Here is a 14,076-nt window from a genome sequence, read left to right on the forward strand (position 1 = left end):
TTCGGCTCAGGTCATGATCTCACGGTTCATGAGTTTGAGCCCCGCATCAAGCCATCGCCTGATGGCTCCACATCAGGCTCTACGCTGCTGGTGCGGAGCTTGCTTGGGATTCTCTCTGTCTGCCTCTCTCTTTGCCCCTCCCCTGCTCTCTCTCAAAATACATAAACTTAAAAAAAAAAAAAAAAAAGCAGTGTGACATTTTACATTCGTCCTTCCTATTAAGTCTTTGAAATCTGGTGTCTGTCTTCACATGCAGCATGTGACTCGACTTGGACCAGCCCCATGTTGAGCTCTCCACAGCCGCCTGTAGCAAGTGGCTGATGTGCTGGTCTGTGCAGAACAAAGTGCATGCAGTGTGTCAATGAGGCAAGCTGAAGCTGACTCGTCCCTCCTCCAAGCACATCCCAGGCACAGATGAGAAACAGCAAGACACCAGACTCCCAAGGAGTCACTCATCTGGAGCTGTGCATCTGGAGCACACCACCCACTTTTTTTTTTTTTTTTTAATCCTTCAAGCAGGGCCCAGAGCCTCTGCTCAAAGGAGACAAGCAGCAAATGTGTACAGAATAAACAAATGAAAAATGCAGATGACCTGGGTTCAGACTCACTCTGTCCTTGACTCCAACTTCCAGGGCTCTTAGCAACACCCCCCCACCCCTGGCCCCATCTGGACCCTCATCACCCTCATCACAATATGCCCTATCCCAGGTCCCCCTATCATTAAGAATATGGGGGACAGGGGTGCCTGGGTGGCTCAGTCAGTTAAGCATCTGACTCGGTTTCAGCTCCAGTCATGATCTCACGGTTAGTGAGTTCCAGCCCCTCACTGGGCTCCACACTGACAGCGCAGAGTCTGCTTTGGATTCTCTCTCTCCCTCTCTCTCTGCCCCTCCCCTGCTCACTCTCTCTCTCTCTCAAAATAGATAAATAAACTTAAAAAAAAAAAAAAGAATTTGGGGGACAGATGCCAGTTGTTAATCTGCCTGTGATACTTATTGCTTGGATTTCTTCAGGGAGAAAGTAAAAATTGTCTCCACTCCTGCCCCTCTGATTTTTAAAAGGTGACTACATATTAAGAAAATGTAAAGCGGGGCATCTGGGTATCTGAGTCAGTTAAGCATCTGACTCTGATCTTGGCTCGGGTCATAGTCTTGTGGTTCATGAATTCAAGCCCTGCGTTGGGCTCTGTACTGACAGTATGGAGCTTACTTGGGATTCTCTCTTTCTCTCCCTCTGTTCCTCCACTGCTCATGCTCTCTCTCTCTCTCTTTCTCTCAAATACATAAACTTAAAAAAGAAAAAGAAAATGCAAACCAAAACCACAGTGAGATACCACTTCACACCTCCCATGATGGCTATTATGAAAAAAATAAAAAGCAAGTGTTGGCCAGGATGTGGAGAAACTGGAACCTTCATACACTGCTTGTAGGAATGTAAAATGGTTTAGCCACCGTGGAAAACAGTTTGGTGGTTCCTTAAAAAGCCAAACACAGGACTGTCATATGACCCAGATATTCTACTTCTGGTACATATGTGAATGAATTAAAGAAGGACCTGAACAGATAGTATATCAATGTTCACTGCAGCATTATTCATCACAATGGTCCAAAGGTGAAAACAACCCAAGGGTCACTGACAGGAATGGATAAACAATATGTGGTATATAGACATACAATGGAGTATTATTCAAGCACGATAAAGAGTGGAGGTCAGACACATGCTACAACCTGGATGAATCTTGAAGACAGATGAAATAAATCAAGTCAAAAAAGGACAAAAAGCATATGATTCCACTTACCGGAGGTCCCTAGAACAGGCAAATTCAGAGAGACAGAAAGCAAATTAGTGGTTACTGGGAGATGGGAGAAGGAGGGAATGAGGAGTTATTGCTTAATGGGTATAGAGTTTCTCTTTGGAAAGATGAAAGTTTTGTAAAGAGTTGTGATGGCTGCACAATAGTGTGAATGTAATTAAAGTCACCAAATTCTACCCTTAAAAATAGCTAAAATGGCACATTTTTTTAATAATGATAAAATATAATAAAAAATATAATAAAATAATAAAATAATAAAATATAATAAAAAAATAGCTAAAATGGCATATATATTCTTTTATAATAAAGAATTTCAAAAGGTGGGGTGCTGGAGTGGCTCACTTAGTTGAACATCTGACTCTTGATTTCTCCTCAGGTCATGATCTCACAGTTCATGAGTCTGATGTTGGGCTCTGTGCTGGCAGCATGGACCCTGATTGGGATTTTTCTCTCTCCCTCTCTCTCTGCCCCTTCCCTGCTCATGCTCACTCTCTCTCTCTCAAAATAAATAAACTTTAAAAAAAATTTTTGAGGGGTGCCTGGGTGGCTCAGTTGGTTAAGCTTCTGACTTCGGCTCAGGTCATGATCTCACAGTTTGTGAGTTCGAGCCCCTCGTCGGGCTCTGTGCTGACAGCTCAGAGCCTGGAGCCTGCTTCGGATTCTGTGTCTCCCCTTATCTCTGCCCCTCCCCTACTCAGGCTCTGTCTCTATCTCTCAGTAATGAATAAACATTTAAAAAAAATTTTTTTTAATAAATAAACAATCTTTTTGAACAGGCAACTAGACATACACTATGGACACCTGAGGTGACAAACAGAACAAAATCCCTACCTGCACTCTTCTCTGCCTGTGTATGAAAGTGAAATTCCATCCAAGCCCCAAGGGAACCAATCTTAAGCAACTTTAACAAGGTGACAAGCGTAAATAAAAATTCACTTGGTGACTTCCACAGTATTTCTAATTAAATGTGAAGGTCCAAAGAAAACGAGTCAGTGAACCAGTTTCCAGCCTTCTAGGGTTCCTCAGGTTCTTGCACCCCCTCTGCTGCTGGGAAGTGAGAACATTCTGTATTTTCCTCTCTGGTAATGACATTATAAAAGGGCATAAGACATTGTTTAAGCAATCAAAATTTTCTATCTGAATACGATGTTTATTATATCATTTTCTTTTAAACTTACAAGTACAAAAATTACCTTCCTGTTTCACTCTCTTCCATCAGTATAACAAAACAGGTGTTCCTTAAGCCCAAATTCTCAATGGACAGAATGAGTTCACTACCTGCAGAAACCTTCTCCCCCACCTCAAAACCCAACAATATGGTTATCTACTTCTCCTGTTCTGTAATCAGTTCTTACAGTTAGTATGTACAGTGATGATGTTACTTATACTGGTCTAAAGTTATGCGAAAATGAGCTTTACACAACAAATCAAAAAAGAAGCAGGGGCGCCTGGGTGGCGCAGTCGGTTAAGCGTCCGACTTCAGCCAGGTCACGATCTCGCAGTCCGTGAGTTCGAGCCCCGCGTCGGGCTCTGGGCTGATGGCTCAGAGCCTGGAGCCTGTTTCCGATTCTGTGTCTCCCTCTCTCTCTGCCCCTCCCCCGTTCATGCACTGTCTCTCTCTGTCCCAAAAATAAATAAACGTTGAAAAAAAAAAAAATTAAAAAAAAAAAAAAGAAGCAAAGGCCACCAAATGTGATATGGTCAGAGGAATGGTCTTGAAATCATATAAAACAAAAATTACCTTGGGGTTTTCTGCAAACTTCTTCTTGGCCACTTTCCTAAGGCTTTCCTCAATCCCCTTTCTAGATTTTGCTAGTATGTCCTCTGTCTGGTCCACCAACATTACCGTGTGGCCAGTTGCTGCAGCAACCTATAGCAAAAAAGAAAGAAAACATAAAAGAATAAAAATAGTAGAGTTTCATATTCCATACGAACTCTGCCACCATTCCATTCAAAATACCAAGTAAACGTAATAATAAGCCAGTATCAACTAAACACATACCTCTTGCCAGGCACTGCTCTAAAGCCTTTATGTGGATGGACAAATTCTCAAAACCACCTTATAAGAAGTATGTGCACTGTCACACAACAGGTAGGCAGCAGAGCTGGGATCTGAATCAAGGCTCTGAAGGCCACACTCTAATCACTTCCCTGAACAGTACTGTCCAACAGGGAGCCACTAGCCACATGTGGTATTTAACTGAAATGGACTAAAGTTCAAAATTCAGTTCCTCAGTTGCACTAGCCGTATTCCATGTGCTCAAGAGCCCACTCACAGAGCGTTTACTCCCCATCCACCATCTTTTTTCCTTAAAATTGGAGCATATCCTGTGTAGCTTGACCACTTAGCTCATCTCTTCTGCGTCCTTAGCTCAGTAACAGAAGACTTGAATAACTGTAGCAAAAAGTTTCCAAGGGCTATTTAGTGACATGGTTCCCATGAAAGTAGGTCTTTGGTGGTCAGCCAACTTAGGAGGGCAATTCCCCTCCCTGCCCCATCCCACCTTGGCTAAGTCCCGAGGGGCACATTTAGTGAAGCTGTTCAAAGTTCACCTGGAGCCAGCTTCGTTCAGCTATATTCAGTGACAAGTCAATCCCAATTCCATCATAATTTGCCAACAGCTTTGGCAAGGACTGTGGAATAGGTAGTGTGGCTAAAAATAGGTCATTGGGTCACATTACAGGTAGGCATTGTACTCAGTTCAAACCATAAGTAAGAGGACCATGGCCTGTAACACAAATATAAATGATATAGGACACCAGCACAACTGACATGCCCTTCAGGGTCTGAGAAGACCCCTGCAGGGCCACTGCTTTAGAACTTCTGTAGGCCAACAGTGAGTAGGAGAGCGACAGGTTAGCTGAAATGAACCTGCCCAGAGATGACAGGAAGAAACAGTTCTAAACTACCATCATGATGTGAGATTTTTTTAAACTAGGCAACTAAAAATTCAAAGCTGAAAACCGGAGAGGAAAAGTAACAGAAAAGCAAAACTCAAAGGCAAAGAGGTTCAAATCCCTGAGCCAAGATTTCCTAAGAACACTTATAAAAATCATAAGACAGGTTTTAAATGGAAGTTAATTACAATAGCACCTACGTTCTCTTCCTGGGAAAGCTTCATAAAGGGGCTGCAAGTCTGAGCCTGTGGGACCTGTAGGCAGGCAGCATCAGTACTGCCCTGCCCCAGAGCATGCCTGGGAACCAAGAAAAGAAAATGCTGCCAGGACAGGAAGGTCTAACAACCATAGCTGGGTAGTGGTGGTAACGAGAATTACCTTGATAAAAGGACAGAGGCAAGTGGTGAACTTGCCCTATTGGCAGAAACACAAGCTGCAGGCAGGCAGCATGGCCAAAGCAAAACAATGTCTGGAAAGCAAAACCTCCATCAATCCAGAGGAGGGTTTCTCTCTAAATAACAGCAGACCCAGGCTCATCTTGCCAACACCTCAAATCACGTGACACAAATTTGAACATCTAATAAATTCAGAGCAAAAAAAGCAAGAGCAAATTTAGACACAGTGCAGAAAAGGCAACACAGCAGGCCTGGGACTGTTATCTTTAGAAATGCCCTTGGCTGGCACCTGGAAACTTAGATTTGGAGGGTTCCCATCCTTCCCGGAGAGGAATAGTTCTCTGTGCCTAAACTGCTTATGCATTGTGGTTTTTGCTGCACACCTGCTTTCTTTCTGGGGGTCAGGAACTTTGGTATGTGCCAGGCAGAGGGTGCCTATGTGAACAGCCCCAGTAAAGACCAAGGGCCCTGGGTCTCCAATGAGCATCCCTGGTCAACATTCCATATGTGCCGTCACAACTTATTCCTGGAGGAACTGTGTGTGTCCTGTGCGACTCCACTGGGAGAGGACTCTGGAAGCTTGCCCCTGTTTTCCGCCAGACTTTGCCCCACACATCTTTTCCCTCTGCTGTTTCTGTTTTGTATCCTTTTGCTGTAATAAATGGTAGCCATGAGTATAACTATATGCTGGGTCCTGTGCCTAAATCACCAAAGCTGGAGGAGTGGGGGGATTTGGTGGAGAATCATGACACAGAAACTAAGAAAATAAATCTCAAATTCCAGATGCAGCTGGTGATGAAATTAAACTAGTTGGAGACAGACAACCCTGCGAAGCAACAGCTGAAGGGAGGTGTGACGACCAGCGATGGGACACCTCACGTGCAAGGTGGAGGCAAGCAGAGGTGCTGGCTTAGGGACCTCCCATTTTTCTTCCAGCTCCTCTGAGAGTCCCTCTGGAATGACACAAGTGATCTTCACTTTGTCCCTCTTAACCTCTGACCTAGATCATCCTTTGACTAGGACAGAAAGGATTCCTCAGATTTCTACATGACTAGGTCCCAGTCCACTTCCCCTCCTTTTTCTCCAGCAGGCATCACTCAAGTTTTTTTGCTCCTCAAGGAGTTGGAGAAGAAAATTCAAGTACATCTGGCACAAGATAGTACCAAAGCTGAAGGAAAGAGAGATAAAGAAAACAAGGGCAGTGTCCTTCTGCTCAGGGACTTTATAATCACACGGAGAATACATGGGGGGGGGGGGGGACTAAATATATAAGGCTCCATATATGGGAAGTCAAATAAAATAAAAACTGCCACAGTGAAGAATCCTTTCAGGCATCTGAACTCAGAAGGCTGGATAAGAGGACATCCAGAATGGGCCAAGAATAAAGGATTAACCATGAAGAGGTGTGGGGGAAGGGGACAGGGAAGGAACAAATAAGAGGTGATTTCACACCTTTTCTCTAGAAACCCATTTTCAAAGTTATTATACTCATGTTTGATTTGACAATCATGGGGAATTTTTTGTTATAGAGCAGATAAGCCACAATGCTTTCCTTATACACTTAACCCCTGAACGACTTGAGGTTAGGTGTGCTGACCCCCTACACCATTGCAAATCCACATACAACTTATGGCTCCCCAAAAATTAACTATTAAGCCTACTGTTGACCAGAGGCCTTACTAATAACAATCAATTAAAAAATATTTTTGCGGGGCGCCTGGGTGGCTCAGTGGGTTAAGCGTCTGACTTCGGCTCAGGTCATGATTTCACAGTCCGTGGGTTCGAGCCCTGCATCGGGCTCTGTGCTGACAGCTCAGAGCCTGGAGCCTGTTTCAGATTCTGTGTCTCCCTCTTTCTCTGACCCTCCCCTGTTCATGCTCTCTCTCTGTCTCAAAAATAAATAAATGTTAAAAAAAAAAAATTAAAAAAAAATTTTTGCATGTTTTATGTATTATATACCATATTCTTACAGTAAAGCAAGCTAAAGAAAATGTTAAGAAAATCTTGAAGAGGAAATACATTTACAATATTGTAAAAAATCCATGTATAAGTGGATCTACATAGTTTAGACCCATGTTGTTCAAGGATCAATTATAATTACTTTGTTTAAACTGCAAGCAGAACCAAACCTGGAGAGGAAAGTGCCCTCAAATATTCAAGTAAACCAAAGCCACAGGCATTATAAAAACACTAAAATTCAACCAGGAAAAACCATGGCCAGAAAAGCATTTTCAACCTATATGCTGACCCTCCTCTTATCCTAAGTCCTCTGATTAACTCCTCCAGCCACTCCCTCTTCTGTTCTCCCACAACCCCACCCCCGCAAGAAGACACTGAGCAGGTGGGTCCCTGCCTTGCCTCATCCTGAATGAGCACACTAGAGATAACATGTGTGTGTAGACACTGGCCAAAAACAGCTATTAAATCAAGACTCTCCAGGCAATGTTCCGGGAGAGCAAAGTGCACATGTCAAATGATCACGTCAAAGTGAGCGTGTTAAAAACATTTGTTTATTTTCCCTCTCAACCAGAAGATGCAGGAGGTGCAAGGAGGGGACAAACCTAACAGAGAGGAAGAAGACAGATCTTTCCCAGTGTGTTACTGATCACATTTTTGCTCTGCAAAATTTCCCTTAGCTCCACAGTGCCTTATTGGTCTGAAAAAGGCTCAATTTTTTCTCTCTTACTCAAATGACTGGAACATTTTCTAGGATTTTGGACTCTCCAAAGTGCCTATACCAGTATTTCTGGTCTAGTGAGAAGGCAACAACTGTATACTCTAAATAGTTATTCCTGACAGTTTTGTTTTTGTTTTTGTAAACATTTTCTACTTCAGCTTTTCTTTTCTTGATTAATTCATAAAACTTCAGGAAAATATGAAGGAAATCTTATGGTGTAGACACAGGTAGAAAGGACATCCCTATTTAATTTTTTTTTAATGTTTATTTACTTTTGAGAGAGAGAGCGAGAGCGAGAGCAAGAGCGAGAGCGAGAGAGAGAGAAGGAGGGAGGGAGGGTGAGCGAGCACAAAAGGGGTAGGGGCAGAGAGAGAGGGAGACACAGAATCTGAAGCAGGCTCCAGGCTCTAAGCTGTCATCACAGAGCTTCACGTGGGGCTCAAACCCATGAACTGCAAGATATGACTTGAGCCGAAGTCGGATGCTCAACTGACTGAACTACCCAGGCTCCCCAGGACATTCCTATTTAAAACCAAAGTGGATATGGTTAGGTTTGAATGGAGACAATACAGGCAAAAAAGAGAAAACTAAATTCTCTGTGAAGTATTTTCCATTTTATGAAGAAGCTCTTTGGTGCAGGTCACAATTTATTACGGATAGAACGGATGAACTTTATAGCATCACTTCAAGTGATTTCAGGTTACAGCAGTATTTTCATTCTATCTACCCACAGACAGCAACCCAACCTGATGTTCAAGTTTCCTGCAGTCATTTCTTGCAGACATACTCTAGGGACATCAGGTCAGCAACACCTTGAGGACAACTTCATGTCCTATTTGTCTTTGCAAACCTAAGCACATGGCCCATAGTTAGCACTCAATGCTTACTTAGTAAATAAATAAACAAACAAACAAAACACAACTAGCTCATTGCCTGGCACGTATTAGATGCTTTCCACAGGATGAGTCCAATGTTCTTTTACTGTATTAATCTACTCCAAATGGGATTGGTATTCCTTTCCTACTGCTATGTGTCTAAACTGTCCAGCACTGAGATGGACTCAGGATCAAGCAGTCTGTCCCTTGCCCCCATGCATTCCATGTCAGACCTGAGAGCTGCATGACTCTTACCCCAGACTGGCTCTATAAGCTGAGACCGTCGTAAGCATGGCTACACAGCCACAGGCCACTTAATAAAGGCCAGCTTATTTCTTTCTAAATTATTAATGCACTTGTCTTATTTCTCCTATGAGATCCCTGAGAGCTAGGAGTGCTTACAGAAGTAACAGTCTCTATCCACAATTATCAGAAAGAACACAAACCCTTAAAAAAAGAAAAAAAAAGCAACAAATGCAGCAAAATTAAGAGCCGCAATGTACTGAGCACTTACTATGTACCAGGCACATACTCTGCATTTTCCAAGATATTTCTGATCAATCCAACAACTTTGTTAAAGCAGACATCAACCCTGTTTTGCAAATGAAGAAAGGGAATTAGAGAGGGCAATATCACTCAGCTGTTAAGCTGTGAAGCCAGAGGTCGAATTCCAAGGCTGCCTGGCCCCGGAACTTTTCTTGTAGTCTAGTTAGAGGAGTCCAAGGAATGCTGCCTTATTTGCTGAGACAACCAGCTTTCAAGATACAAAAATAATAAAATATCATTTTACAAAAATTTCATGCTATTGACTTTTTTGTATTCTCTTTCCCTCATGCCTTCCTTAGTAACTATTATGGACTTGGTGACATCCACAAAAATTCCTGTTAAATAATGTGTCAGTTCTTTTCCAAACTGGAGTCCTAATACACTTCAACAGTTCTTATGAAATTGGAAGGACCATTCCATTTCGTAGATAAGGTAAGCTGGGGCTTAAAGAGGTTCGGCAACTTGTGTATTTCCCATGGTTAGGGTTAGCAAGTGGTATAATGACAACAGAAGCAGCCTTCAGTTCAATCATATCACAGTCATAGTCACAGCAAAAAGGACTTGATAAACAAGAACATCTATCCAGTTAAATGACAGCTTCCACGTGAGCATTAAAGCCTCAACAGACACCTGAAACAGCCTGTGTTTCTAGAATAGGAGTTCTCAAAGTATGGGTCCTGGGCCAGCATCATCAACATCAGCTGGGAACTTGTTAGAAATGCAAATTCTCAGTCCGCCTGAGTGGCTCAGTTGGTTAAACATCTGGCTCTTGGTTTCAGCTCAGGTCATGATCTCATGGTTCTTGAGTCTGAGCCCCAAGTTGGGCTCTACTGCTGACAGCGTGGAGCCTGCTTGGGATCCTCTCTCTCCCTCTTGCTCTGACCCTCCCCTGCTCGCTCTCTCAAAATAAATAAACTTAAAAAAAAAAGAAAGAAAGGAAACGAAAATTCTCAGACTCCACTCCCAACCCAATAAATCAGAAACTATGGATTGGGTCAGAATTTTAACAAAGCCTTCCTAGTGATTCTGATGTTCTACAGTCTGTGCTCAAATCTGGCTGCAGATTAGAATCAGGTGGGGAGACATTTAAATCAACCAATGTCCAAGTCTCACCTGCAGATTCTGTGATTTACTTAGTCTGAAGGCACTGGCATTTAAAAAAACACCCCCAGATGATTCTAATGCACAGCCCAAGAACCAAAGCATCACTCTAAAATAAAGAACCTGTCAGCCCTGATCCCTATCCCCACCCCATCCCAGCCCTCCTGGGTTGCCAACTATCTCCTCAAACCACTGAGAGGCCAGCAAATCTCTGTCCCTAAATCAGTAGGGTTTCTAGGTCTTCCTATTGCCCTGTCCCTGAGAAAGTTCTAAATGTTATCTAGAACATACTATCTGAAAGACTCCTCTCCTCTAACTTCTCCCCAAATTCCTCAAGGAAAAGTCAGGCTCCACCAAGCTCCTACTTCTGCCCAGGACTCTTGAACATGAGGGTATTGCTACATTTCCCCTAAACAGAACTTGCTTCTTAATTCCTTTCTTGAAGGTCAAGCCCCACACACTTGTTTCCTGATTATGTTCCAGTATCTTCCTTGAAATGGCTCTCTTCTAGTATTGATCTCTGGCCACATATGCATCTACACTGATCTTTGATGACTGCTGGTTCCTGGCTAACCCCCAACAGTCTTAAGCTAGTTGCTCCCTTTCTTCTCCACAGGCAGCAGTGCCAGGGTAAAATCCTGAGTTCCCTAGAGAAGAAATCCCTTGAAAAACTCCACAGCAAACAGAAACCAGAGGCCACAGAGGTTTGCTGTCCCTAGTAACAACTACAGTTTAGAGTACTTCGTATGTGCCAGACATCAGGCCTATCTCGTTTAATTTTATTTAACCAATTCTCAAGTATCAAATGTCCATTTTAATAAGGTGTCACCTTATGGTTCTGTAGTTTATTCTCTTGACAATTATGAGATTAAAACCTACAGTAAGGGGCGCCTGGGTGGCGCAGTCGGTTAAGCGTCCGACTTCAGCCAGGTCACGATCTCGCGGTCTGTGAGTTCCAGCCCCGCGTCAGGCTCTGGGCTGATGGCTCAGAGCCTGGAGCCTGTTTCCGATTCTGTGTCTCCCTCTCTCTCTGCCCCACCCCCGTTCATGCTCTGTCTCTCTCTGTCCCAAAAATAAATAAACGTTGAAACAAAAAATTTAAAAAAAAAACCTACAGTAAAAGAGCATATATGATTATTTTTGACATTTGGAACAGGAAAACACATTATGTGGCTACCACTATTCCTACAGCTAATTACTGACCCCAAGAGAGGATCCATGTAACACAAGTATCTACAATATAAGTATTGTGCTAACCACTGAAAGGCTCAGTTCTTCAGTATCCAGAGCTGTTATATCTTTACCAAATGCCTGTAATTGTTCCATTCTCCCACTTCTTTCTTCAATTTATAGCAAAAGGTTCTTGGAGAAGACACTGTGTCTTCCCTTGACACGAATGATATTACAAACACAAGTGTACATACTGGCACTGATGTATCAGATCTTATCAGTGATACAATAAACATTCATATCATCCAGAAGATGTTCAAAATTTCAAGATCATCAATGACAGGAAAACACATAATTTTTAAATTTCTTATAGAACTTTCAGATCCTCAAAATAAGCTTTCATAAAGACCCTAGTTTGAAAAGCAATGACCTCATCTAACCTTTCTGGTAACCATAAAATGAAATATTAAGAAGGTGTATCCAAAAAAAAAGTATCAGAAAAAAGAAGAAAAAGAAGAAGAAGAAGAAGAAGAAGAAGAAGAAGAAGTCGTCGTCGTCACACATTTAAACTGAAACACAGCATTGACACTTAGTTCAACAACATTCCTCTTTCAGTCCCACAAAACAAACCAGTGTAGGGCCAGATGTTTCCACAGCAAAAGCCTCCCAACAGAGTTTCCCCCTTTCAAGCTCATCTCTTGCAACCTTAACAGACGTTTGTTTCATTTTCTTAAAGTGCAAACGTCTCCACGGGTTCATGGTGGTTGGGGAGGAAGGAACATGTCTAAACAAGTCTAAAACTATAACACTCATAACTCCTAAGGCCATCCCACAGTTTCTTTAGCTGCTTCTTTTTGACCTTAAAATCTCTTTCCCATCTAACTTCTATCAGTCTTGTAAGATTCATTCCTAATTGCTGCTGAGGCCCACTTCTCTCCTATGATAGATATGGTGGTTCATGGTTATGGCTTTCTAGTTACTCCTCCCCATTGAAGTCCTGAGTCCTTCAAGAAGTTAGGTTTTCATTCATGGCTTTCATTTACACTCTGCTTTGAAGGCTAAGAACAGAACAAGACTGCTGTGTTGTTCTGGGAAGCCAAATAATTGTACAGTAAAACCCTGGTTTGTGAGCATAATTCATTCCGAAAACATGCTTGTAATCCACAGCACTTGTATATCAAAGCGTATTTCCCCTAAGAAATAATGGAAAGTTAGATGATTTGTTCTACAACCTAAAACTATTCATATAAAAATGATTACAATACTGTAATAGAATACAAAATAATAAAGAAGAAAATACAAAATATAAAGAAAAATAAATTAACCTGCACTTACCTTTGAAAACCTTTGTGGCTGGTGCGAGGGAGACAAGCGAAGAGGGTTATTGTGTAAGACGACTTTCACTCTCACTAAAGGAATCACTGCTATCTATTGGCTCAATGGAATCTTTTTCTTTTCGTGCAATTTTAACAAGGAACCTATCCAAGGACACTTGCTTTTGCCTCCTTTTGAGGATTTCGCAGAAATGTGACATTGCGTTGTCGTTAAACAGGTTCATCGCTCGCACTGCTACAGCCTTATTCCAGTGGTGCTTTTCTACAAAATTTTGCACAGTTTCCCGCATTTTAAACATCTCCCTAATCTCATTTGAAGTGAGGGATCCCCCTACCTTTATCTCCTTCTCCTCTGCAGATGAGATGCAGACGCAGACTTCCTATAAAATCTTGCAATTTCGGCCACTCACACACTTCATTCATAATTCTCGATGATTTCCTTCTTAACTTCCACCATAATCATCTCCTTCTTACCACTTTTCAACCTTTTTCTGCCATTGTATACACTCGCACAGATATTAACTACAGTACAGTATCAATAGACTCTTGTCATATGCTGTTAACTGGCAATAAGGCAGCAGAGAAAAGAGTCTGTATCTGCAGGCAGCCTGACCTAGAATGAGGCAAAGCATTCCTATGCTTACTCTTGTATGGAAAAGCAAAGGACTGTCCATAGGTGCTTTGAAGTGACAAAAAACACACTAGTGCCAGTTGTGGGCACCCGCCAACATTCTGAAAAATCACAGATTTCTGCCAAACACCATGGCCTGAGACCGAGCATCTGAGCATGGGAGACCATCACCCACAATCCCTCAGTGAGAGAAGAACTACTGGCTCAGTTGTGATCATGTGACATTCGGTGTCATGTACTACTCATATTACAAGACACTGCTTGTTTATAAAGTTAAATTTATTAGAAATGTTTGCTCCTGGGTGTTATACATAGGGAATGAATCACTGGAATCTACTCCCGAAATCCTTATTGCACTATATGCTAGTTTGGATGTAAATTAAAAAATAAAAATTAATTAATTAATTAATTAAAATTAAAATAAAAAAAAGAAATGTCTGCTCATCTTGTGGAACACTCGCAGAACAAGTTACTCACAATCCAAGGTTTTAATGTACTGGGGTACACAAACAATATGGATAGCAGGGAAACCTTTGAACAGTCTGGGTGAAAAATACAGAGATTATTAGAAAATGCTTTCCACCGAATGATCAAAGGTCACAGACAAAACACTTGGTTTCTGAGGGTGAGCATTTT

General features: G+C 42.1%; 1 protein-coding gene across 1 annotated transcript in view; it reads right to left on the bottom strand.

Moving 5' to 3' along the window:
- The window catches only part of HADH (hydroxyacyl-CoA dehydrogenase), a 50,489-nt gene that overhangs the window by 21,440 nt on the left and 14,973 nt on the right, over positions 1-14,076 (bottom strand). The window contains exon 2 of the mRNA XM_043570962.1: positions 3,555-3,683. Coding sequence (XP_043426897.1) covers positions 3,555-3,683 — 129 coding nt within the window. The remainder of the gene's footprint in view (positions 1-3,554; positions 3,684-14,076) is intronic.

This window comes from Prionailurus bengalensis, chromosome B1 (assembly GCF_016509475.1).
Source record: "Prionailurus bengalensis isolate Pbe53 chromosome B1, Fcat_Pben_1.1_paternal_pri, whole genome shotgun sequence".
Taxonomy (NCBI): domain Eukaryota; kingdom Metazoa; phylum Chordata; class Mammalia; order Carnivora; family Felidae; genus Prionailurus; species Prionailurus bengalensis.